We start from the raw sequence: 26,413 nt of genomic DNA, 5'->3' as shown, positions 1-26,413 counted from the left end.
GGGGGGGGGGCACCCTAAAGAGTGAGAGTTTGTTTTCTGCTGCAGAAAGGATTGTTGTAGTCACCTGCTCAACGATCACATTGATGTTACCATGTAGGGGAGATTCAATAGTGACAGCAGAGGCAAAAGTTTCCCAGTCCACCTTGTTTAAAGCCCGTCTGGGCAGGCGCCCGTGGGCCTGACACCAGGGCACTGACAGGAAGATGGGGAGGTGGTCACTACCACACAGGTGATCATCCAGTGGATAGATGGGAGAAGTCCTTTGCTGCAAATTGATAAATCAATGGCACAGTAACTACCATGAGCCACACTGAAATGTGTGACAGCCCCAGTATTTAAGAGGCAGAGATCGAATTGCGACAATGAAGGTTCAAAATTTTTGCCTCGGCCAGTAAGCATGATGCCACCCCACAAGGGGTTATGGGCATTAAAAATGTAGGAAAGGTTTAGGGAGTTTATCAACCAATGCAGCTAATACATTCAAGGATACTGCACCATCTGGAGGAAGATATAGATTGCAAACAGTTATTTCCTGCGTCGTCATTCTGACAGCCATAGTGTCAAGAGGGGTTTGAAGTGGCACAGTTTCACTACTGACAGTTTAGGGCATAAACGCGAACTCCACCTGACACTATTATAGTTGCTATGGTTCTTTTAATATCCTTATAGCTGTGGAGGGTAGGGGTCCTTATTGCTGGGAACCAGGTTTCCTGGAGGGCAATGCAGACAGCAGGCATAAAGCTTAACAGTTGCCATAGTTCAGCAAGGTGGTTGAAAAAACTGCTGCAGTTCCACTGGAGGATGACATCGTGAGACCGAGAAGGCATGGAACATTCAATGAGGCAGTTTGCACCTCAGGGTCACCTGCTACCAACTTATTGCCTAAGCAGTCTATATCTATGGTGAGGGTCTGGCATGATCTAGGTCCTCAGCAGATGCCAGAATCTCATCTGCAGAGACAGAGCTTGTAAGTAGCAATGGTGTGGGTGCCACCACAATTCCCTTAATCTTTGTGATCCTTTTTGATTTCTCTCACTGCTCATTGTGTTTTCCTGACTTCACTGATTCAGTCTCCAGGACTGAGGGTGAGGGTGGAGCTCTACAACCAGCTGTTTTTGGGCTCTTCAGCCACTGGCAGGTGTCACCTTTCCCACCAGCAAAAACCTGGGAAGGAAGTGACCCAAAGGAACCCCTCTTATGGAGAGGAGCCAAAGAGGACTTTTGCTTCCTCAGCACAGAAGTGGGGACTGATATCTGTGATGGTTGGGGAGGTTGCTCCGAAAGTAGGTGGTGCAGGAGCAACAGGGAGGGAAGTGCCTCCCACCATCAAGGGGGCAGGTGGAGTCTGACAGCTCAGAGGTGACGGGTTGGCAGAGCTGATGGGGCTAGAACTGTTGTAGCGGCAGCTTAAGACAATGTCATACATACAGGATGTAGGCGTTCAAATTTCCTCTTAGCCTCAGAGTAGGTCAAGTCAGTCCAGTGTCTTTTACTCCATGATTTTCCTTTCTTTCTAGAGAATCCTGCAGTCAGGTAAGCAAGGCGAATCGTGCTCTCTGCAGTTGACACAGATAGGAGATGGGGCACAGAGTATTGGGATGTGATCGGCGTCCGCAATCTCTACATGTGACATGACGTGCACTAGGAAGACATATGGCCCAACTTCCAGCACTTCTGTTTCGGGGAGGGGTATATGGCTTTATGTCACAGTGGTAGAGCATCACCTTGACCTCAGGTAATGTGTCACCCTCGAAGGCCAAGATAAAGGCACTGGTGCAACTTGATTATCCCCCACACCCCAGTGGACACACTGGACGAAATGTACACCTTGCCACTCTAAATTGCCACGCAGCTTATCATCTGACTGCAAAAGAAATGATAACCTGGACCATATTTAAGCTCTTATTGGGCTTATCCCCCAACTTGTCACCAGTGAGTAACACCCCTGACTGGGCAGAGGATGCTGTTAGATCAAGACTGACCCATCTCATTTTGGACAATCCCTCCACCTCCCACGAACTTGTCCTTTAATGCTCAATAAAAAAAATGAGGCTACATCATCATTAAAGATTTCTCATCAGCTCTAACATACACGGTACTGGGGCGAATAAGATACACTCCCATCCTTAGGCTGGCGATCCTCCCATGGTGTGGCTAGGGAGGGGAATAATTTGGGGTTTTACTTCTGTGCATTGAATTGAGCCTGTGAATGCTTAGAGACTGCTGGTGTTTGATCACCAGCAAGAGATGATGTACTACACTTCATTGCCTGTCATCCACCCTGACGCCACCGAGGAGCCCTCCCGACAGGCACCACCGAGTTGCAGGAAAGGACACCTGCCAGAATAGCCATTGCTGGAAGTCCCGATGCCCCAGAGTGATGGGCATCTACTCTTTGGCATGTGTGGGGAGTTAACAGTGCAGACATCAGCAGAGCAATCCCTGTGTGGTCAAGGGGCTAAAACCAACAAGGCACATGATGGCCCCACCACAATGGACTGGCTATCATGCTGGATATCAGGTGCAAACGCACTAAGAAGTCCATTATTATCGTCGTCAGTGCAGAAAACGATACTGTACAGTTGATGGAAAAACACACACCCAGGAGGATGACCTCACCCAACAGTTTGAGAATGAGCAGAAGTGCAGATCCATGTCGACAACGGATGCGATAGATCTCAGTGCATGATGGACACGATACACCATGTAAGGCACCCTTCCCCAATTGGCTCACTCTTCGGGAAATTTTTGAAAAATAGAGGTCAAACCCTACAGGGGACCATTACATAAAGACTGAAATGTGAGAGACTGCTTTTAGTTGCCTCTTACGAGAGGCAGGAATAACTTGGGCCTATTCTAACCCCCAGGGGCAGAGGGCACAGTCAGGGGACAATGGGCATGCAGGCCCTTTATGACCTCCCCATATATATTGTATGTATAACAAGATGCTATCTTTTTGGCTGTATTTCTTTTGCTAGAAAGGAAGGGTGTAAAGACGGAAAGGCACAGGAGTGAATGTATACCACGTTAGGCATCATTCCCAACGTCTCCACTTCTGTAAAATTTGGAATAAGAATGGCCAGTCAAACCCAACTAAGAGGAACTAAAAGTTTTATGAACTGCCAGAAGAGAAAAATACAATGTCCACAATTATAAACCAAATTCAAGAATGCTAAGCACCAAAAAGACTATCCAATGGAAGGAAAGGTGGGGTGGGGGAGAACAGTAGAAGGATGGACCTGCAGCACAGAAAGGGAAGTAGCACTTACAGGCTCCGTGTCACTGAGCACATACTCAAGAGATGAGCCCCCCTGGAGTAGACGACATTCCCTAAGAATTATTGATACCCTTGGGAAGGTCAGCTATTACAAAACTATTCCACCTGGTGCAAAAGATATGAGAAACGTGAAATACCCTCAGAGTTCAAGAAGCATGTAATCATTCCAGCTATAAAGAATGAAGGAGCTGGTAGTGTGAATATTAATGAAGTGTCAGTTACGTTATAATTGCAAAATACTGACATTTATAGATGAATGGTGTAACTGGTAGAAGTGGACCTTGGGGAAGATCAATTTGGTTTCTGGAGAAATGAAAGGTAACAGCCACATTACCACCTGTTCACAAGATTGAAGAAAGACAACCCCACATTTACAGTATTTTTAGATTTACAGAAACAATGAAACATACAACTTTTACAGAAACCTGGGAAAGGGAATTAAAGTTGATGAGAGAAGAATAAAAACATATAATTTGCCAATGATACTGTTGTAAGTCAGCAAAGGACTTCACAGGATTTGAACAGAATGTTTAGTTTCTTGAAAAGATGTGGTATGAGAACCAATGAAGCTAGAACCAGGCAACAGAATGTAGTCAAATTACATCTGGATGTGCTGAAGGAATTAGTTTAAAAATGACACCATAAGTAGTTTAGCTTTTGGGCAAGAATGCAGCCTTGTACACAATTGTAATGTTGTTGATAAAGATAATAGAAGGCTTTGAAATGTGATGCTGCAGAAGATTAGATGCCTACATCTCATAACTAATTACCTTGTACTGAACTGTACTGCGGAGAAAACTTTATGGAACAGCTTATAGACCATATCCTGACCCATCAAGGGCTAGTCAATTTGGTAATGGAGGAAAGGGCAGAGAGGTGAGGGGTGGGGGGGGCATAGTAATTCTAATGCGCAACAGTGCCAAATACATTAAGCAGGTTCAAATGGCTGTAGGCAACAATGGTTAATAGAGATGAGCCTTCCAAAGATCAGCTTAGTGTGGACAGCTGCATGGAAGCAGTCTTTGAACTGAAGACAATGACAAAAAACATGGGCTTTGCAACTTCGTTGAATATCAGTGTAAATGTCATTCGACCATAATCTTATTTTACATATTTACTGAGTTAATGGAATTGCAATGGCCATGAACAATGTTACAACTAGAAATATCCGAAACCGTGCACTTAAAGCAAATGATATGTCAAAGCAGTATCTTTGTCTGTGTAACTATCAAGATTTCGTTCAGGTGCCACAGTATTAAAAGATTCTTGAGCGAATCTCTGGAAATAACATACGGATTCTCCATCTATAAAAATGTGTTACGTAAGAAATGAGCACAAAAGCGTTTTCAAGAATCTCTGCAAATAACATAAAAACTGATCATGGAACTTTCTCACCTCTTCCACTACCACTCCAAACAAATCACCGCCATTGAATGAGGGGACATTGCTATGAAAGGGGCAATCTAGGCCATGTTCAATAACTAGATTTAAAAGAATGTGTGAAGTGATTCCTCTCAGCCATTGATAGCTTGGTACATTGTACTACAACGTAAAATTACCATTTATTGACAACAGTTTTCTTATCAAGTTTCTAATAGTGATGAGTTCACCAATGTGTCACTGTGTGAAACTAGATAACAGATGGTTGCCAAACAACCACTCACCAATAACCTGCAATTGGGAAGCGAGACAAAGTGTCCTACATTCTGACAACTTAATGTTGCTCTGTGCTATTATGACCATTACCAACAATAATGTAATTAAATAATCAGAGAACCAAACTAGCATGAGAAATATCATTAAATTAAGGATACAGTAAGTTTTATGGTTATGATACATTCACCTGGCCAGAACAGTTCATTTACGAAGTGTCTTATCTCCTGCAGATAAAAATACAGATGGCTATTAATTTACAATGCAATAGCCAAATCTTATCTGTGTTTTCATGAGATAAAGATGACAATGTACAAGCAGAACTGCACATGTCAAGATTACCTGTTTGCAAAAGATAGGTTGTTTTACTGGTGTTGAGTCACTGTACTTATGTACGATATTCTGGGGATTGGGTTGCTTCATTTGACCATTCCACACACAAGAGGTCAATGATAATAGCTGCTGTTGTGAGTTTCAACATGAGTATTAAAGACGAAATGGGATTTTTTGATGAAATTACAGTGATATATGCAGTGACAATTCTTAAATCTTAGAATTCAGAAGCCACTGATCGCAATTTCCCTGTTATGTCACTAGTTTCAATTTATTGATCAGATCTGTCTCCCTGAACTGATATACTGAATATAGAAACTTACCCAGAATACAGATAGTCCTAAGACATAACAGCTACGATAGCAACAAATGTTTCTTAGCAGGGTCACTGTTGGCTTATTTTTGCGTGATAATTTGTTTCTGATTTCGAAGTGGGGTTAACTGCATCAGTTACTAAACACAGAGTTTGGAACTCGCCTTCAGTGGCAACAGTTTATTGCTGATTTAACTATTTCACATCGAAAAAAGCTCTACAATGGAAGTTTGTAACAGCATCCAGCAGCTGTCACTATCGACAGAAATTTGAGTTTGAACACAGGTCCACCAATTGTCAGTGCAACACATCAAAGGCTTTAGGGTTGAAATACTTAAAGATTTTAGTGCAGTGTCAATCTTTATTAGCCTAAATTAATACAACATGAAATGTGTGACAAACTCTCATGTCTGACAACAATTTAAATTATTTCAAGCTGCAGCCTCTCGATTACAGTAATTTTGTGATTATGAAAGCATCCCAATATGAATGATAAATTTCTCTACTTTTTATTTGTTTTGGGAGAAATGTTTTATCAGATAAAACTCAAGGAGAATTCTGTTACTGTTTTTATTATTACTTCAGTAAGTAAAATTTTTAACTAATGTTATTCCTCAAGTTATAAAATGTTACACCAATAGCGTACAGAGGTCGCATGTGTGACTAATCGCTCAACTGCTACCTCTGGCTTGGTTGCAGGCATTAAGGGACTAAATGGTGAGGTCTTTACACCTTTGTTCAGTAGGTAGTCCATTGGGGAGTGAAGTCAGCCTGAATCTTGTGTGTTGTACCAGTATTAAAATCGAGGTAGCTAAAGCTCGAATGATACGACAGACGAAAAAAATTTAAACAGAGGTATAGGTATATAGGTCAGGCCAGTCTGCAGGTCACGAGCAGACAAGGGCTCCCTTGGGGCTGATCTGCGACATGATAAACCAACATTAAGAACAAGAAATTCGCTGAAGAAATAGATCTGTTCAAATGAAAGTCTGGCTTAGTATATTTCTTATAGTGATTAAGAGTATCGATCTACTAAATGGCTCATCTTCAGATCTAGTGTTGCGAAACTCATTTCACAAGGTGACAGCAATGAAACTTAGTTCCAACACATTCGACATAGAAGATAAGATCACCGGACAGAATATTAGTCACCACTTAAGAGCACACTGGTTGATTTGGAATGCTGTAGAACCAGTACCAGGTGGCCACATGAGTTGTCATGACAGTACAGTGGTATGAACAAGCCAGTCAATTCTATAGAATCTCTTAATAAGATGGGTCAACGTGGACACATGGCAATTTCTTAAGGGGGTTTTTGAGTTTGGGGATAATCAGTGTACAACACTGTCAGATTAGCCAGTGTATCAACACGGACGGTCCAACATGTGTACCATTCGCAGCAGACACTGTAGAAACAGGAATCATAAGAAGACCCTAACTGTCAGGAACTGGAGACAAGTGCCAGTGGGTGTCACTGACAACCTGAAATGTGTCAGGAATTATTGCTATCAGTGACAGTAGATGTATCAACTTTTTCCATGACCATAAGCCAGGATGTTTGAGTGTCAGTGACCACGTGATGGCCAGTCAACTACATGTCTATGCTTTTGATGCTCCCACCTTCCAACAAGGCTAAAGCCGTGTTCACATCGCTTCTCCCACACATATCTGGTTTTACAAATACTCAAGCAACCTTTCTCAACTATACTTGTGCACTGAATAGTGCTATCTTTATCCCACAGAAAAGATCTATTAGAAACAGTGGGTGAAAAATCAATAACTATTTTCTGGCTCTACAGGACCTGTGTCAAGAGTGGCCTTAGCTGGATATCAAAAACCTGAAGTTTGTGGACTCTTATGACAAATTGAGGACATTATCAATGCTAGAATGGATGTTACATAGTAAAGCTCCTGGAGGTGACCATTCTGTGTGCTCACTTGGTAGGTAAAAACATTTCCTACTTTACAAACTCAACTCTGTGTTGATAACCCATATTAAGCAGTTGCATTTCCTCTATTTGGAAGACTTTAGTGTGCATGAAATGCCCTTCAGAGTAGAGCTGCCCAAAAGTTACGTATGGTATGAGCGCCGACAGCCTAGTTGCCTTAAAGGTTTCTCCTTTATCATGGAGATGGGAGGGAATGCCAGCTGCAGCTCGCCAGCGGCCGGTGAGGTGCGTTGCACCTGCAGCAGACGCCTTCACCTGGCCACGCCAATGGTGGGGGTGGCCCAGTTGGCGGCGCCTCAGGGCCTTGACCAGCGCGGGCCCCAGTCCGTTACAAGCGGGCCCACCACTCCCAGTCGCCACGCTCAAGTCACGTTGCGCTACGCTTGCTGCCAACTTCAATTCGTGAGCTGAATATCTCAATGCCGAGCAGCAAAAGACTTCATCCAGGGGATCAAAATTTGTATGGTATGACTGGCTGGGAGTCCAACAGATGTTCAGCCATCTGGTGCGAGTGTCCATTGGACACAACTTGACAACTTTCATGCCCCTAGCTTTCTCCAATTATCCTACAGAAAAAAAGGTACCTGACGTTTAACACGGAATTCGAACCACGTTCCTGGCATACCTTCACATCAAAGAGATTAAGGCTAAAGTACCTTTCACATCGAAACGAATACTAGCGAACGCACAACATCGAACGAGAATTCTATCTAGTAAACGCTTGGCGCATGGTATTCGGTCGTGCTCGGGTCGCATTCACTAGTACTCGATGATTCGACGGCGCTAGCTTCGATGATAGACTGCAATCGCTTTGTAGCAGTGTGCTGTCTTCCACGCGTGCTAATTATCGTTGGTTTTGTTTTTGTGGTGATGGGAGTGGTTGGATGAAAGCTTACGTTTGTTAATAGAAGAGTGCAGATCCCACAGGTGCTTGCGGGATCCTTAAAGATAGAGGGCACAAAATGCTCAACAAAAAATATATGCTTGGTGGGAAATTGCCAAACTGTTGAGAGGGCTAACACGGGAAGCAAAGAAAATGTATTCACTATCTTTTAGCCATGAAAGGCCTAAACAACGTACAACATCGGGCATGGGTGCAGTCGAAAAATGTAATTTCAAGTGGTTTGCCTCCAAACCGCTGTGATACGATATATCCCTAATCTTTCCCCTTTCACATCTACAGATAAATTAAAACAATGTGGTGCACAAACTTTACGATATCATTCATTTTCTGTTTTTCCGTTAATTCTTTGTTTCATACTATAAAAAAAAAAAACGTAAGTTATCTAAATTAAAAATATGTGAAAGATTCTCGTGGCTTACATCCAAGGTATCTGTCTCAATGCCATACTTTAGTTACAATGACGAAATTTAAATACAGGAGTAGGTGAAACCTGTTTCCCTTCCGATAATAACATGGCTTCTCTTTCGTATATTTTTGCACTACGTTGATCATTTTAGTAACTATCTCCCTCAATTTATCTTTATGAAATTCACCAGTGTTTCACATATGGCACTACATATTTCACGAATTGTTTGGGAATATATAGGGTTGATATACGTAATAGATATTTGAGCCTAGCGTACCTGTAACGTGGAGCTAAGAATCGCAGCGTTAGTGCTAGGCTGCTCTTCTGATATGGATCGTCGATACTGTGTGTGTCTTGCTTTGAAATCTTTGGTTCAACTGAAGCTGGAAGAAGGCTAAAATCTTCCATCCACATGTGGGTGTCGTTTTGGAATAAAGCAAGCGACGGTTGCAGCTGCAAATGCGTAATCACTGTCAAACCACCACTTGTCTCATGCCTGCACAAAAATTCGAACACGCATTTCTGTCTACGCCGTTTCGCTTTCATGACAACTGCGTTCTCGTTATACAAAAACTAAGTTCTTTGTACCTTTTCTCCATCACGTAATGAAAATGGGTTGAGTAAGTTTACCGCGACAGTTTATCGTTAAAACACGAAACACATCGTATGCTTTCTCCTCCATTCGCTCTAATGTAAATGCTTATTCGCTGGTAAAAAATGATGGTGTGCTTAAGCGAGCCCCATGCGCGTTGCTTTCGATAGCGCATTCTCTTCTGTTCGCTTATGGTAAAGGCAGACAAAAATTTCAATGAACTGGGATTTGACGCCACGAGTTTACGGTTTCCAAGAACGCACTTTTACACTAGACCACCATACAACTGTCAAGCCACACATTTACAGGATGAAGGTCAAACTATAGAATTGTACATGAAGCACGTCTGGCCAAAAATTTAAAAACTTTAACAATGAAGCATTCGGGATATTTGCATATCAATTCAGAGTGAAGTGAGACGACCGAGAGGAGATTATGCGTATAGAGGTGTGCTGCTGCGATTCAAGTATCCTGCATTAAAAATGATACTAGCGGCAAGACTGCTATTTGCGCTAAAACCTGCAAGTTGTATTTGGCAGCTCGGCAACTTAACATCCTGCAGTTATCCTACCAGAACTGCTGCAAAACGAAATGGTTAGATTGGCCATAAAGAACACTGATCCTTTTGGGCCGACTTTTCTTAGGGGACGGAATTCCTAAACAGTACCCATAACGAGTTGTGTCAATTTCTCGATCTCCATGAAGTCCACATGTTTTTCCGCGATAGATAGTCAGCCTCCCGGCCACGTGGGGAAACAGTGTAGGCGCCATGTTGTAGCAGTACCTGACTGCTGTAAAGAGGCAGCTGTCACTGAATTTTGAGGCATCAACGAACAGTTTCAGTGCTAACGCTTTAACTTACACCTGCATAAGGTTTTTTTTCAATGTAGGTTTCTTTAAGACGATCTGCGATACTCTTGTTTGTAGCTTTGTTTTGTCCCCACAAGAGTCGACGTCGCTAGGGAAGGCAATTACAAAATTACGGGAAATCCATTCGTCCACAACGTTCGTATATTACCGTGGCGGCCGTCATCAATCTCCCCTTTGTAAAGTGCTATGAAACAAGTTCCGCTAACGCTATCAGAAATCGCACATACGATAAGTAGAGCGCACAGCCCTGGTCAATCAAAAGATTTCGGTATATTAGCACAGTTTATGTCTGGACTATCAAGGATGGACAGTCAACACCCAATACATTTCATCTGCGCAAGGAAGTTTTATCGACATCACCTGGTGTTGTGAGAATGAATTACCAGACATTTCTAACCAAATGTCTTACTCAGGTGATGTCTTCATAACGGTTAGACGGATTTTCTATCTATGAATATGCAAATTTGCAAAGATTTAAAATTTTAAGATCCACGTATAGTTTTGTGCGAAAGTAAATCTTCGGCAATAAATCGTTCAGAAAAGGTAGAAGCTTTTGAAGTGTGCTGCTACAGAGTAAGGTTGATTTGATGACTACATTCGAGAACTAAAAGGTAGTTAATATTTCGGAAAGAAGAATTTACGGCCCAACTTTAGTAGAAGGATCGTTTTATGCGACACATCAGGAAGCATTGAGTGATCCTCCAATTTAGCACGAGCGAGGACAAACCCATTAATGAACATGCCAACTACCACACACTTCAAAAATTTAAGAAATTGTGGATATGCGTTTGTGGGTGAACACTTCGTGCAATTCAATCCAGCGCAGTTCATCTACCTTAATCTTTCTAATGGCCATTTGAAAATATAATTTTAATTACTATTTACTCTTTATCCTTGTGCTATCTTTAGTTTTTTGGGTAATTTTGTGTTCGAAGTGATGAATGTGCTCTCTAAGTCGCGGCAGACGTAAAAAAATAGCTTTCTGTATTGAGTGAAGCGAGGAGGAACACTGATTCACTAACACGAATATCGTATACAACAGATGGTTATAAAACGTTTACTCGAACGCAGTCCAACAGTACTTGACTGTTTGCAATCTAAGTAATGTTGGTATTATGGGCTACGAAACATACATTACGGAAATGTGACCACTGCTAGGTTTTTTAATCAATTAAGATGTGTAAAAGCTGTCAGACGCGTGCATTGTAAAACGCATCCAGTGGACAATTTCGTAATGCTTTACAGCTTTTTCCGTACCTGAATAGAACGAAAATATACTGCTAACAGCTCATGCTAAGTGATTATTACAGTATATGTATTCAGCAATTCTACGCATGAATAAAGGAATTAAAAAATAGGTATTTTACTGTAAACAAGTACACATTTAGTCTTCGAAGTGCAGATTAGTTCACGCAAGTTTAAGTGTCCAGTAGCCCAGTACTGACTAAGCGAAACTAGGTTAATCCAAGACGAGCCGGCTATTAAAGCGGTGCGCGACGACAAAAACGCTCAACATTTGAACGAGGTCAACCATTGAAGCGGTGTGGCCAGGTAATGTGGGAAAAGTGCTGAACAGGTCAATGAGTCCAACTACAGGGTTTTGTTCATTTCAGAGCCATCAGTAATGCTTGGTATGCAAGTGGTGTTTACGTTCAGCACCAGAATAAACATAAGATTGCTAAGGAAGTGTAAGGTTTCGTAAACGAGAATCTGCTACCAACAAGTTTTACGGTCCCGTAATACATAATCGATAGCGTGAAATTTTACAAATTCCAAAAGTAGGCTCAAAAAATAGATTCCCACTATCAAGTAACACAAAGCGCAACGAAATTTGCACGATTACGTTCGCAACTCGCTAATATCCTGAAACCAACAGAGATGTACTTTACATTACGAAAGGTAAAGGACAGTGCGTTGGTGGCGTTGTCATTTGTATTCAGGTGATTCATGTGAAAGGTTTCCCACGTGATTATGGTCACACGACAGGAATTAGCAAACTGAACGCGGAATGGTAGCTGCAGCTAGAAGCAAGGGACATTCCGTTTCGGAAGTCGTTAGGGAATACAGTAATCCGAGAGAGTGTCAAGAATACCACATTTCAGGGACTTACCACGGATAACGAAGTGGCCGACGGCCTTCACTTAACGACCAAGAGCAGCGGCATTTGTGTACAGCTGTCAGCGTTAAACGAAACTGCTTGAGATAACCCCATAAATCAATGACCAAAGTATCGTTAGCACAGTGCGGCGAAATTTGGTATTAATGGGCTATGGCAACAGACGACCGATGCCAGTGCCTTTGCTAACAGTACACCGCCTGCAGTGCCTCTCCTGCGTCATGAGCATATCGGTTGGACCCTAGACGACGGGAAAACCGTAGCCTGGTCAGAAGAGTCCCAATTTCAGCTGGCAAGAGCTGCTGGTAGGGTTCAAGTGTGGCGCAGACTCCAGTAAGCCATGGACAAAGTTGTCAATGCGCAAGCTGATGGTGGCTCCATAATGGAATGGACTGGGTCCTCTGGTGTAACTGAACCAATCATTGACCATTTCATCCATTCCATTCATGGACTTCGTGTTCCCGAACAAGGATGGAATTTTTATTGATGACAATGCTCCATGTCACCAGGCCACAATTGTTCGCGACTTGTTTGAAGAACCTTCCGGATAATTCGAGCGAATGATTTGGCCACCTAGTTCGTGCGACATGAATCCCACAGAACATATATGGGACATAATCGAGAGGTCATTTCGTGCACAAAATGCTGCACCGGCGACTTTCGCCATTATGGACAGCTGTAGAGGGAGCTTGGCTCTATACCTGCAGTGAAGTCCATGCCACGTCGAGTTGCTACACTATGCCCGGCAAGAGGGGGGGGGGGGGCGACACGATATTAGGAGGTATCCCATGACGTGTCAGCTCAGTGTACGTCGCTGAAGACGAGAGTAAATCCAAGCGTACTCTTAACCGCTGCTGCAGTCTGACGTCAGATTTTTAGTATCGCGCGTAAGGTGACAACGTGTAACACAATGAACGTCTGAGAGTTATTTAATGAACATATCCTTAAAGAAAACAAATCATGGTTAAAGTCAAGCGTTGCGCCAACTATTGCGCTCAAATGCAGTACCGATACTCTGGTGCCTGTATTGCGTTCAACGATATATCGCTATAGGAATTCTTTAGTTTTTATTTACGAGCGGTGTTATGTAACTCATAACTTCTCACTTGCGTCTAGTACGTTACTAATGAGCGACACTTCTGCTGGCCGCGTTTCGTTTGGTTACTGTGAACAGCTGGTCTGCCTGAGGACTGGAAGGTGCTGGGCCAACTTGAGGAGATTGGTGGGCGCATTCAAGGCAGTGGCACGCAGCAGCAGAAGCCTGCGACATGCCTCGACCCCGGGGTCAAGATGAGAGTTTACGACTTAATGAGCCAATGAGGCCGCAATGGGCCGCGCCAGTGAGAGCTGTTTAGACGGAGCAGGCTGGGCGGGGGAAAGCCGCAGTCGCCGCCGCGTGCCACTAAAGCGCCAAGGTCACGACACCCGCCGACCTGCCATCTGGCGGACGCGCCAGCCCTGCGCCCGCGAAGCTGCCCACGGAACACGGGCTTGGAACCAGCTGCTCTCTTTTGTCCGATTTTCTTACTATACGGGGACCAGCATTTAATTGATTGACAGCAGGGAATGGTCAAATGTCTGCCGTTTCCCGTGCGCCCAGTTTCGTCGCGGCAGCAACAGCTGTGCTGTTGCTTATTGAATACCCAAACACGCCCTCGGTTAACTCACATTGGGTTCGCTCTCCAGAATCTTAGTAGCTTAATTATTTCTCTAGATGCTTTTGCTGTGGGCCAGATACGTTGTGTAAAATACGTGTTACAGGAACACACCACACGAATTTAAGTGTACAATAACGTCACCAATTACAACTATAATAAGCAAAATGCTGTAATCGGCGCCTTTCATAGCAGAGCGATAAGACGACGGTCAACAGGTGTCCAAGTGCATTCTTCGAATGGTGGTTATTATGGTCTCTCTCCAGTAAGCTAGCTGTCATCGCATTTTATTCAGTTCCAAGTCAAAGGAGAATACCGCGACCAGCCTCGCGTTTTTTGGGGGTCTACGTTAACTGCTCGATATTTCTGCAATTCCGGTAGCCTTTCACGTCGCTGCCACCTGCCAAAACTTTTCTCATCGAATGGGGTGTCGCCCACTAACAATCTCCAGTTAACTTAAGTTTTATACACACACAATGATATTAAAATCAAGATTGTAAAATGTTCACTTCTCTTCAAAAGCGCATTTTTTCGATCCTGCCAATGGACGACGTTTACAGGCGTCTTCAGGAAAAAGTATCAATCCACAGCCCAGAAACAAGATTTCGTCAGGCAAAATGCTGCCATTTGCAACGGATTCCACGTAGCGACGGAAAAAAAAAAGATTTTCTATATTCTGCGTCACTTTTCACAATCTACAAACCATACAACCAATAAAAAGAATTTAAATTAAACTGAATGTAAACAATAGATTAGCAATACATAATTATATACCTGCCCTTCCATAAGAAAAACAACGAAGACACGTTGCTATAATGATAAAGCACATATAGCTCGCGTGATACATTTCACGTAAATAGCGTAGTCGCGAGGCAACATGAAATACGGGGATATAAAAAACTAAAGGTACGGACGTACCGGCAAAGAAGTGCCAAGTTGTCCTTGGGATGACTAATAAGTAGCCACGTAGTTCTCTAATCCCCCGCGAGGAAAGAGTTTGGAAAAATATAGCGTCACGGACTTGCGCCTGTAGGCACACAACGAGAACTGTACACTTTGGTAATGCCGATTGCTATTAAAGTGGTTTTCAACATATTGCAACGATGATCCAAGAGAAGGAAGTGACCACAAGAGGAAATAGGCGAAATGAAAACTATATTCATTTCACATTTCTTTATAGAAGCGACAGCCACCCCCCCCCCCCACCCGGTCCCTTAATATTTGGGCTACCTGATAAAACAATGCGATTTTAAACTTATTCCAGGTAACCTTCGCACGGCCTAATAGCACGAAAACAATTGCACCTACCACCATCCTATCCGACTGAGTGTTCAGCCTCCCTCTCCCTAACAAAATGTGATCAGGAACTCTTTACCGCAAGATTTCCACCTTTGCCGGCCAAATATTTGTGGTCTAATAAAACCATTCGACTTGAGGGCGACCGTTCAAACACGAATTACCGACGTTAGTTACAAAGCAATAACCTAAACAAACTATTACTGAAACCAAGAACTGTAACATTAAAAAAATACATTTGCACCTTTTATTTTCCTGTACATACAAGGATGGCACTCTTCATACACCAAGTCTAAGGTAAGTAAATCTGTTCCAATTTATCCAAATAAATTTAATTCCATGAATTTTCAGCTGGTGATCCGTTAAAGTCAACTGACGGGCGAATATGTCTTACTAACATAGTCCGACGAAACATGAAATTATCTTCGCTTTTAAAATACTGTTGGAGTCATTTCCGTAGGCTTTCAAGATTCTTTTATATTTCAAGTAATTAACTTTAAGATTTTAATTTAGCGTGTTGCTACTTTACTGACTCGAATCTGTACAGATTACGAATTATGCACAATTTTGAAGGACATTTATCAATTTCGTTTCGGTTTAACTGGAAATTCGGCGGCTACGCCTTCACTTTCACTTTTCTTGTTCCTTCTTTCACCTTTAAGCGCTACTACGCTTTCGCCGATTCTTTCTACCACTTTCTCAGTTATCGCTGGAAGGCATTTACGCTACCAAGAAATCAGTGGCAGACGAATTTCAATTCCAAATGAGACTTCTGAAAAATATCGTGAACTATCTGTAACGTTAATTCAGACTTCCGCGAAATTTTATGTCTAGGCGACGCACAAAAGAGTAAAACGTTGTACAATCCATTATTTACCCATATGGGTACAAATCTTACACAATACGAAAGCAGTCAACAGTATAACGTCTGCAGACCAGACCGAGTTCCTGTACTGCGATGAAATTTACGCTGAACTGGTAATCAAGTTCTTGCAATTGCAATGCTGAATAAAAATCATGCTCCAGAGTTCAAAGACAGTCTTCAACTATACATATTCATGCGCCCTTTCATATTTTTCAATTTACTCAGCTTCCATTAAGTCTTTTCTGTCTCTTCTCACCCTTGGAATCCAAGGATTTATGGCCCACCCGCCATCTACCTGTCTGCACACGCCGCCCACCTGCACTTCAGAAGCGTTACCGTTATAATTACGTCTTTCATTCCAATCTGTTTCCTGATCTACTTGCTTAAATTTGTCTCCCCACTTCCCAAAGTGCATAATTCCACTGTTTGCGTTTCTGAAATAGATTTCGCTTTAAAAGTACGTGTTGTACGTCAAAATTTATAACATTCGGTGAATAAACTTACTCTTTCAGACGAATTCTGAACTTTAATTTTTACCTACACACACTGAACAGAAAAGTAAAGCATTCAGAACGGGCCTACGAAACTAAACTTCATGAATTTAGAACGCATGTGATATTTCATTGACTGCAGTGCCGCGTCAAATCTACACATAACATGGCTGTATGACTTTGCACATCAGCCCCCCCCCCCTCCCTTAATGTTCTGGAGACATGCACTGATACGACTCTGAATATCCCTGATATTCTGGATACTGGCACTGTAACAGTTTATGTCCGAGCTGATCTTACACGTTAAACTGCGTAGAAATCTGTGGAAGTTTTCGGATGCTGGTCACTGGAGTACAATCTTGTTATGCAGGCAGTTCATAGAGACATGCTATGCGTGGACGGGCACTGCCCTGTTGAAAAATGGCAACACGACATTGTCGCACAATGAGGTTGCAAGACGTTTGTGGCGACCGCTGTGCCATCAGTTCCCTCAATCACTACCAACCACGACGTGACATCATACCCGTTGGCTTCCCACACCATAAGACCAGGAGTAACACCGCTGTGGCTCCAAAACATTGCGAGGCTGGGACACCACCTCTGGTCGCTGCCATGTTCGCAATTCATCGCTGAACACAATGGGACGCCATCAGCAGTCCACGTTTCCCAGTTGCGGCACTACTCCAAACGCGGCCGTTTGTCCTGTGCTAACGGCAGCCGATGGACGGGGTGTAACTCCCTAGTCTGGCTGCTGCTAGGTTCCGACCAATGGTGTGGGGCGACAAAATACTACAGGGAGTCCATTTCTTGGTCTCTGACGGCAGGCGCTGATGTTACAATGTGCCTGGTGCACAAAACTGCGATATTCCCTTGTGTGGTCAAATATGGTTTATTGCAAACTTGAGAAGCATTCCTGCCCTTAGGTTCCCATGCAGCCCAACATCAGGTCATTGCCACATCCGGATCTGGGTATTGCACAATTTGACCAGCCGGCCAAATGGAGACCAATAATGTAGTCCCTTTCAAATATGTCACGAGCTTATAAAGTTGTCTCATGCGATAATGCGGCATCGCTCTGCTCTTCGGGTGGTCACTCGAATGTCTGACGCTCTTCACGAGCCTCATGTACTCTACCAGGTGGTAACAATATTGAACACTAACACTAATACACTTCAGTAGATGTTCTACCGATAACATGTAATTGCGACTCAAATCAGTAAATACTCGCCGATGATGTGTACATGCACGAAGTTACATTAACATACGGCCATGTATTGTCAATGCTTAACTTCTTTTGTCAGACAGTATATTAAGTATCCGCAAAGAAGGCCATTTGTAGTCTGTTTGTTCCTTCTCTTATCCAACTGCCGTAAGTCTTAATTTATGCTCACGCCAAGTTTCAAATTTTATTATTGAAGTTAATTTCCACTAGAGCAAAACAAAAATGTCAACAGCAAAACAGTAATGTCTCCCAAGTATTTTCCTTAACAGTATTCCATTTTTGACTTCCCGATTCAACAGTCTTAACTTCAAGGGTTATTAATATTTTCCGTGACGGATTAATCTTAATTATGATCTCACTCCCGATTACCTTCAGTGGAAGCTGTAGTATACAGAAACGAACTTCATTCAACGACTGTTCGTGAAGATTTCGTTGAGACTCAGTAAAAAGCTTTCAATCTGACTCCCACAAAGTTCATTCATAGCGTTCCTGCTTATAACTTTAAGACTTGAAACGGTCGATTTCTGAAGCCAGGTTATTCTTTCGAGTAGCTTTATTACGCAGTTGAGTTAATTTTAGTGAATATGTGTTCCATTACGGGGAAAAAATGAGAAAGGAAGAGCAGAGTTCACGTTCCGTCGGCAATGAGGCCTGAGACGGAGCAAATTGTGGGATTGTGGAAGGAAGCGACTTTTCCAAGGAAACCCCTGTATTTATCTTAAGCTATTTAGAAAATAACACTGAAGAACCAAATTTGGATGGCCCGGCGGAGACTATCCATCGAACCATTCGCTATGGTTTGTCAGTCTACTTTGTTGTGAAGTAAAAATAATGCACTACATCCCTTATGGCTCTGAAATCATAGATGCAGATGTGGGCCACTGATGAAGTGATACCTAATTGAGTAGTCCTGCAGTTATTTTTATCGATCCTTGCAGAAAGGAGTTCAAGTGGTCCCACAAGGGAATTATGTAGTATTTTTTGTTTTGAAGGAAAACCACAGCATTCACCAACCACAAGTGAAATTTTGCAAGACAAACTACAATGGTTGGACTTAACCTAGAGAAGTCACTCAGTCTATGTGCAAATTACCTCGACTGGTGCGCATTCGCTGAAGACCAGCTTAGTGAAACAGATACAAATGAGTAATTAGTGGATAACGAATCGCGAAGTAATGGTTAACCATTAACCTCAATATTTATGAAACTATTACTAGCCTCAGCTCTATTGGAAGCTGGTGGCTCTGCTTTAACATGCCTGCTTTTCAGAAGGCGAGTGTGACGCCAGCGCACCCAAGGCAAAGGCAAAAGGCTTGCGCAATCAGGAGTGCCTGCCTCCGTGTTGGTGTTGACTAAGAGTAAGCACCACGTTCGGTCACCGCTATTTACAGAAGAAGCGCCTTCGGCCACGTTTCATCGGCTGCACTCTCCGCGAAACTTCTATAACGCGCCGACACCAGAAACATACAGCAATTCAAGGCGACAAGATAAACGGTACTCCCTAATGGTTGATTGGCCTGATTGGAATCTACAAACATATTTAGGATCCATATGGTACGACATAATACACAAAATATAGGCTTGCTTATTAAGACACTGCCGTGCATATTAAGTCTTATCACTGACGCGCACAGTTTTTCTAGATCTAACGTTAAGTTTAACGTTTCTGGAGAGACGAGGGAGATTATGGACAACGCTGCCACTACACAGTACCTAGTACTTCTCAATAGAACCCGGCACTCAACCAAGAAAGAGGTTAGCTCCTCACTATTGTCTTGAGGAAAAAATGCAAATTTACGCTGTTTGTTGGCTTGAAATTCCTTACACCTTTAACTACAATAGTTGTTACGCAAACCGACAGCGACTGATTCAACCGATTTGTAACTATTAGGTTGGTGCACGAGTTAGGTGAGTTGTTTTGCATGTTGGTATTCCGGCAGCTACGGGTTTATAGATTGTCATTTTTTATTTTACTGTTGCTATCATTGTTGGCATTCATTTGGAGATAGCGAGTAGAGGTGGACGATAGAAAACGGGCTGACAAGTGGAAAGGTATGCTTGCGATCAACAGAGGTGACAGCAGCAAAGGCAGCCGCGTATGGGGATAATGCCACTGGACACGACACGGCAAGAAAACTTTTCTCGTTCTGAAGAGGGCCGTTTTGACTTTAGTGACTCCAAGTTCAGGAAGACCTTCGGGGTTTGATGAAATGCTTAATCCGCAATGATCCGTCAGTGTACTCGAGAATTGGCAAATGTGACCAAATTGAACATTCCACGGTGGTAAGATTTTCATGCAATGTGGAAGATGCAAAAATCTAGTAGATGGGTACCGCATGCTGTGAGCCAAAATCACAAAAATCAGCGTGTGGTCACGTGCATCTCTGCTTGCTTGTCAACTAGCTAGTAAACACCGGCCATTCGTGTCCTGTACCGTTATTGTTTACGAGAAATGGTGTCTTATGCTAATATAAGAAAAAGAAAGGAATGGCTGAGACAGAACAAAGCAGCTACTCCCTACGAAGACCTGCGCGCATCCACATAGGATATTATGCATATGGTGGAACAGCGACAGTCTTTGAGACGCAATCCAAGAGCAACGAACAGGATTCTCCACGATAATTCCGCCGCCGCCCCCACCCCCTCCATTTTGCTGGAGGACAAATAGGGCACACGAGCTGCGTTGGAAAATCATTCCGCACCCATCTTATTCACCTTATCTTGCGCCCCCAGATCATTTCCCCTATAACAATCTTCAAGGAACATCCTTTGAGGAACATGAGTTGTTCGCCTCAAATCCAAGTGATTTCTACAGTCGCGGCATAGATAAGTTGCCCCAGAGTTGGCAGGCTGCTGTAAATAATGGAGAATATACTATTGATGAGTCTCACACGATCTGTTGGTTTTGCTTTCTCCCGTAAAAAAAAATACGCAAAGCATTGACACCCGATAAGCGAGTCGTTCCCTCTAACACCAAATGAGCAAACAGCTAACGGACAAGTTACTTGCAGTACATCCAATCTGATCATAGGTGTGAAACCTTGTGAGTGGCAGTAATTGATTTCGAAATGGTCTGCGAATTTTAGGTCTGCCGGAAATGTGAGTGAAGGAGATGAGTAGCTTCTGCCTTGTGCAAATTTTAACAGCAAATGAAGAGTATCCAGTAAAGAAAAATGCTGGTACTTCTAGCACACTGAAGTGACACCTGTTAAATACAGAAGTATTTAGGTCTGACAGGAAACCAAACTCATTTCTACTGGTAGTCCTGCACTGATCCACCGAGCCGCACATTTTCAAATGATAATTACGTAAAAATCACACCAAATTGTGGTAAATCCAGAGCTTTACGGCCGGCGTTTCTTGTGTGGTGATTCCTGGTCTGGGTGCCGCGGTGACTTGAGCAAAACGGCGGGCCGGGCGGCACCGCCTTGGGCTATCAGTGCACCGGGTTTACTGGGTCAAGACAGGCGCAGCGTTGCCGGAGCGGCCGCGGCCGGAAGCCGCGCCTCCTTGTACAAAACGGCAGGCACTACACACGCCCTTAGATGCACTGCATTTGTGCCGCAATTGAAGGCGAGGGCAAATGTATATCGCCTGCCACTGGACACTAGGTCTGTCCCGAGTCACAGACCACAAATTCATTATTTTTCCTGTTGCCTAGCGTTTCTTCAGTCCTGAGACTGGTTTGATGCAGCTCTCCATGCTACTCTATACTGTGCAAGCTTCATCTCCCAGTACCTACTGCAACCTACATCCTTCTGAATCTGCTTAGTGTATTCATCTCTTGGTCTCCCCCTACGATTTTTACCCTCCACACTGCCCTCTAATACTAAATTGGTGATCCCTTGATGCCTCAGAACATGTCCTACCAACCGATCCCTTCTTCTGGTCAAGTTGTGTCTATCAGGCATAAAACAGAATGAAAGGTAATCTAACTTTTGAACAAATCAGACTCAGTGCATAAGATTATGAGAAATATCAGAGTGGGCCAGTTGAAGTTAGGAGAAAATCAGTCACCGATGACATTTTAATTCTGTCAGACAGTATTGGACTTAGAAGAGTAACTGAACAGAATGGATCAAGTCTCGAAAATAAGTTATATGATTAATACCAATAAGAGAAGGGTAATGGGTAAGTCTATTGCTGTTGTGGCAACAAAGTAACTGATCAGAGAATTAAGATATAAAATGGAAGTCGGCAATAACAAGAAAATATTTTAAAAATATATACCAATTTCAAGTCTACTAGAAGCTTTTGGAGTGTACTTGCACCAAGAGAAATGTGCAGGTAAGACAACTAAGAGATGCACACTGAATTGATTTGGGAAGCAGCCTGAGTGCTGAAAGATTTATTAATTTGGTGAAACAAGAAAGTATGTGGGAGGAAGGGAATGGACTAGTTTGTAACATTTGTACAGGGAGTCCAGCATATGACAAGTTCAACTGGATACATGTTCGGGCATTACAAAGAGATGAAAAGAGCTGTGCTAAGCAGACTAGTGTGGAGCACCATAAAAAACCAGTCTCCAGACTGAAGACTGTTTCACCTATGGTAATCATTTCCTGACAAAAGTAAGTTGCACAATGTATCAGTCTACATTAAATTGGTGGCCTCCAAGTAACCCACAGGGTAACTTTTTACAGATCACAGGACAAGGTGTAGTAAAGCACTGCAATGTTCGGACCTAACTTCAGATTGAGGAAAGCCACACATTGACTAAGGCCATATAGCAATCTTATCTGCTATGAAGTTTTTAAATCACATTTCAAGATTATTAACTTCCATAAACAGCAAATAAGTGAAACCTATTGATACTTACATTCTCACCAACTTACCACAAATGATATATGCAGGTATAAAGATTTGAGCTTTCACTCACTGACAAAAAGAAAAAAAGCACCTACTACAGAAGAGTAAGTTCCCTCCCTGACATCACATTAAGTTAATCACAGAATAAGCTCAAGGAAAATGCCACTGAGTCAAGGTAGGTCTACAAACATTCATTTATAGGAATGACATTTCACAAATCACTGACCATTTTCCATTGACAAACAAAATCTTATATATTGAAAATGCCACTAAGATAAATTTCATTTGAAGACAAGTACAGCAGAATCTTCATTAATGGGGTGGTTTATTTGCAACTAGGTCTGTGCTGTCAGACTACAGCCTAATATTCCACCAACAGAGTTACAACAAACTAAGAAGATTGTAATTTTATTGGCCCATCACAGAATCATCCTGGCACTTATGGACACCAAAGCAAATATAAACCTAGACCAACTGCTCCTACTGAATATTAGTAGTGTATTAACCAGCGAACCATATAAAATGTGTAACATATCTATGCCTACCTAAACAGAGGAAAGAAGGTTAGACCTGAGTGACTGCACCTGTCAGCTGATCAGAGCAACAACAAAGCCATCTCTGGAACAAGTAATACTATCCACCTTCTATACAGTGCATTCTTACATTCATCTGTAGCCACATTCAAAATCTCTTTGTTAAATCAGAGCAGAATGAAAAATCCTGTGTGTGAAACTAACACTTCCCAATCCACACCATGACTGTAGCACTACACTAACTTCCCCTTTGTTACAAATCTGAAACTTTCTCTATAGTAAACTTTCAGCCAAGAAGTGCTAACCAGTGGCCTAGAAAAACATCTTATACAACGAATGCCTACTGATGAATATTTAAACTTTAAAGCCAAAATTGCCAGAGTAAAAATACCCTGTTATACTTAACACTGAAAGGACAGTGACAACCCCAAAAGAACAGTAATTGTATCCACTGATGGGGCAAATGGTTGTTTAGTAATATCACAACCAGCTTAATATAAGCATAATTTTTCTATAACCCTGTAAGTGAGTCAATTCCAGTATATCAAACATAAGAGTGTGCATCATTTATGCACAACATTAATGCGGTCAAAAAACTTTGTCCTCTTCCTCTTTCATTGATGGCCCGAAGTTTTCTGCATTGACAAGCATATCCAAAACACTAAAAACTTTTTATACACCACCAGAACTACCAGCTTAGTTGAACTTTTAAAATTATTTAAATTTTTGCCAAGTAACTGTCCTAAAAAGTGTAGCCTACCATTTAATTTTGAATCACAGATGCATCTAAACATGAATAACTCGTCAGATATAGTGAGCTGAAAATGGCTGTTCGAGAAGTGACTTGAGCAATGCAACCACAAAAGGCAGTATGCCTAACCTCTCAAAACATGTCCCAGTCCCACACTGGTCACAACGTGAATGCTTTTGTCAGACAAAATTATTTTCATGTTCCACGTAACACCAACCTACCCAACTGTAGCAAGGAAGTGTGCAAAACAAATTCTTATTTCCAGCCAACATAGCACTTTACTTCGCGCCTGCAAAATTAAATAACCGCCAGTTATTTCAGTTGCTTATTTTGAAATGAAAACATTCGCCTGAGTTAATATCCTAGAAAAAAAAACAATACCCAAATGGATCACAGGAACCAAGCCAAACTTTTCAGAAGAGCTATTACAGGTATTTAAAAAGCCACATTAGAAATTCATCTAAGAGTGCAAGGAATTTTCTGTAAAAAAAAGGGCCTACACATTTAGTGGTTCATGCCAACGAATTAAATACAAAGAAAATACAAGCAGGCAACGATATCAATCCAACCGATGTTACCCTCGGCAGTGACTAAAAATCTTCGGTTAATATTACTGAAATAAAATGTTACATATCCGCAGTGGTAGAAACGCAACGATAGTTCATACGTAGGTTGATCACGTTCCCCGGTAACAAATAGCCTTTCAACCACATTATAACGATAAATTAACTCCGTTTCTGAACAATTTGCGAGGCACCGCACTAAACCAGGAAAACCGATACCGGACGCAGGTTTTAGTCACCTGAGTCGTTTCCTCAATATTTCGTCACAAGCTTTCAATGAATGTTTAAGAGGCTCACCTTAATGTTTTTTTAAAGAAAAAAATCGAGTGTCAACATCTGAAATGAGTTTTGCATCACGGTAAATACGCGGTCTACTAACGTGAAATTCAACGAGCAACAAAATACGCTGATAATAGTATGTGCGAATAAAGAACGACTCTCAGCATTTGCGTACGAAATCCTAAAAATACGCTACTACCAAACAATCACGAAAAATGCGAGGAAGAAATGTACAGTGAATTGAAGACGACTACATAACTACGTAACAAAGATGCATTGAAGACGTTTTATTCCGCACATTCAGTATGGAAATTTCAATATTTCAAATTCTGTATCAGCCATTTTCACCTCTGGCAGTTATGAACTACACAACATAATATCAACTGCATCTTAAATTAAATTACTACCTTGATGATCAGTTCAATCTCCGGTACATTCCCGTTCTCTGGAGCCCCGTTGGTATATTCATCAGCCATCGTAGCAAGCCGAGAATGACACTTTTAAGATGACACCTACTCCTCACAACACGACTAAACTCACTTTGCCGCAATGTGTCAAAGACGTTAACTTCCCACGAGTCCAAAGAACAGAACGCACTTGATATAGCCTTCAAGATACTCCACATCACGCGTGAGAGAACCCGACGGTAAAGATAAACTTATATCATCGACCAAACTTTCTGCTAGTGGATCTAACGATCTAATATTTTAAAGCTCTTTCACACACAACCATCTGTCTGCAGAAATACCCATACACATCACATCTGCACAGACGGAAGATATGTGGAAGTATGAGATGTGCACAAACCTGGAAGTTGGAGTTTATAGTTTGAGCAAAATTGCTCAAAGCTGAGGGCTGCAGTTACCTCTGCACAGACAAATCGTGGCGTGTGATCAGAAGATTTCAATAAATCTGCCGACCGAAGCATGTTTAAATCAGCTGTTTGATCGGTCTATTGTTTCTCGTCCATGCGTGCACAGTGAATTGTAAAATGACACATACTCGTCAGTGCTCTAGAGGGTTCATTGCTGAACACATTGAAATATATCAGAGTCAGATATGTCTGTGGAAAATTAAGAGAAAGGCATACAATGATAGAGAAAAGAGGGTAGCTGCGTAAAATTCTTTAACAGAGAAATTACGAGTGGTTGATCACTGAAAAACAGGGAAATGGTAATAAAACAAAGAAACTCGTGCCGACTATTTAGCTCATAGAGTTAAGCAAAGTGACAAAATCTGTTCGATCTGGCTCCGGACATGACGAAATTTACGAACCAGTTCCTGGCATTTTCTCGTCCTCTACTTCCTGAGCGATCCTAATAAAGACATATCATATGAAATATAGTTTACGTTTATCTTGTAGATAACGGTAATTACTATCTTTCTTTTGCAGTTCTATTACTGATCTTTAAGGAAAAAAGCATACTAGTAACAACTGAGGGAAATACCTGCAGATATTAACATAGAGTTTTACTAAATTCCTCTTTTAGATGCTACTAACAAAAATAATTTCGACAAACTCAGGTGGCCCTGGAAT

The 26,413-nt window shown here is 42.2% G+C and overlaps 1 protein-coding gene across 1 annotated transcript in view; it reads right to left on the bottom strand.

Annotated features, from left to right (window-relative positions):
• The window catches only part of LOC126161724 (chloride intracellular channel exc-4), a 179,126-nt gene extending 153,683 nt beyond the window's left edge, over nucleotides 1-25,443 (bottom strand). The window contains exon 1 of the mRNA XM_049917762.1: nucleotides 25,284-25,443. Within this exon, the coding sequence (XP_049773719.1) occupies nucleotides 25,284-25,352 (69 nt within the window). The 5' untranslated portion in view covers nucleotides 25,353-25,443. The remainder of the gene's footprint in view (nucleotides 1-25,283) is intronic.
• Between the last annotated feature and the right edge of the window lie 970 nt (nucleotides 25,444-26,413).

The sequence above is a fragment of the Schistocerca cancellata genome, chromosome 2 (assembly GCF_023864275.1).
Source record: "Schistocerca cancellata isolate TAMUIC-IGC-003103 chromosome 2, iqSchCanc2.1, whole genome shotgun sequence".
Lineage (NCBI taxonomy): Eukaryota > Metazoa > Arthropoda > Insecta > Orthoptera > Acrididae > Schistocerca > Schistocerca cancellata.
The sequence above is the reverse complement of the archived record's forward strand: the minus strand, read 5'-3'. Positions and strand labels throughout refer to the sequence as shown.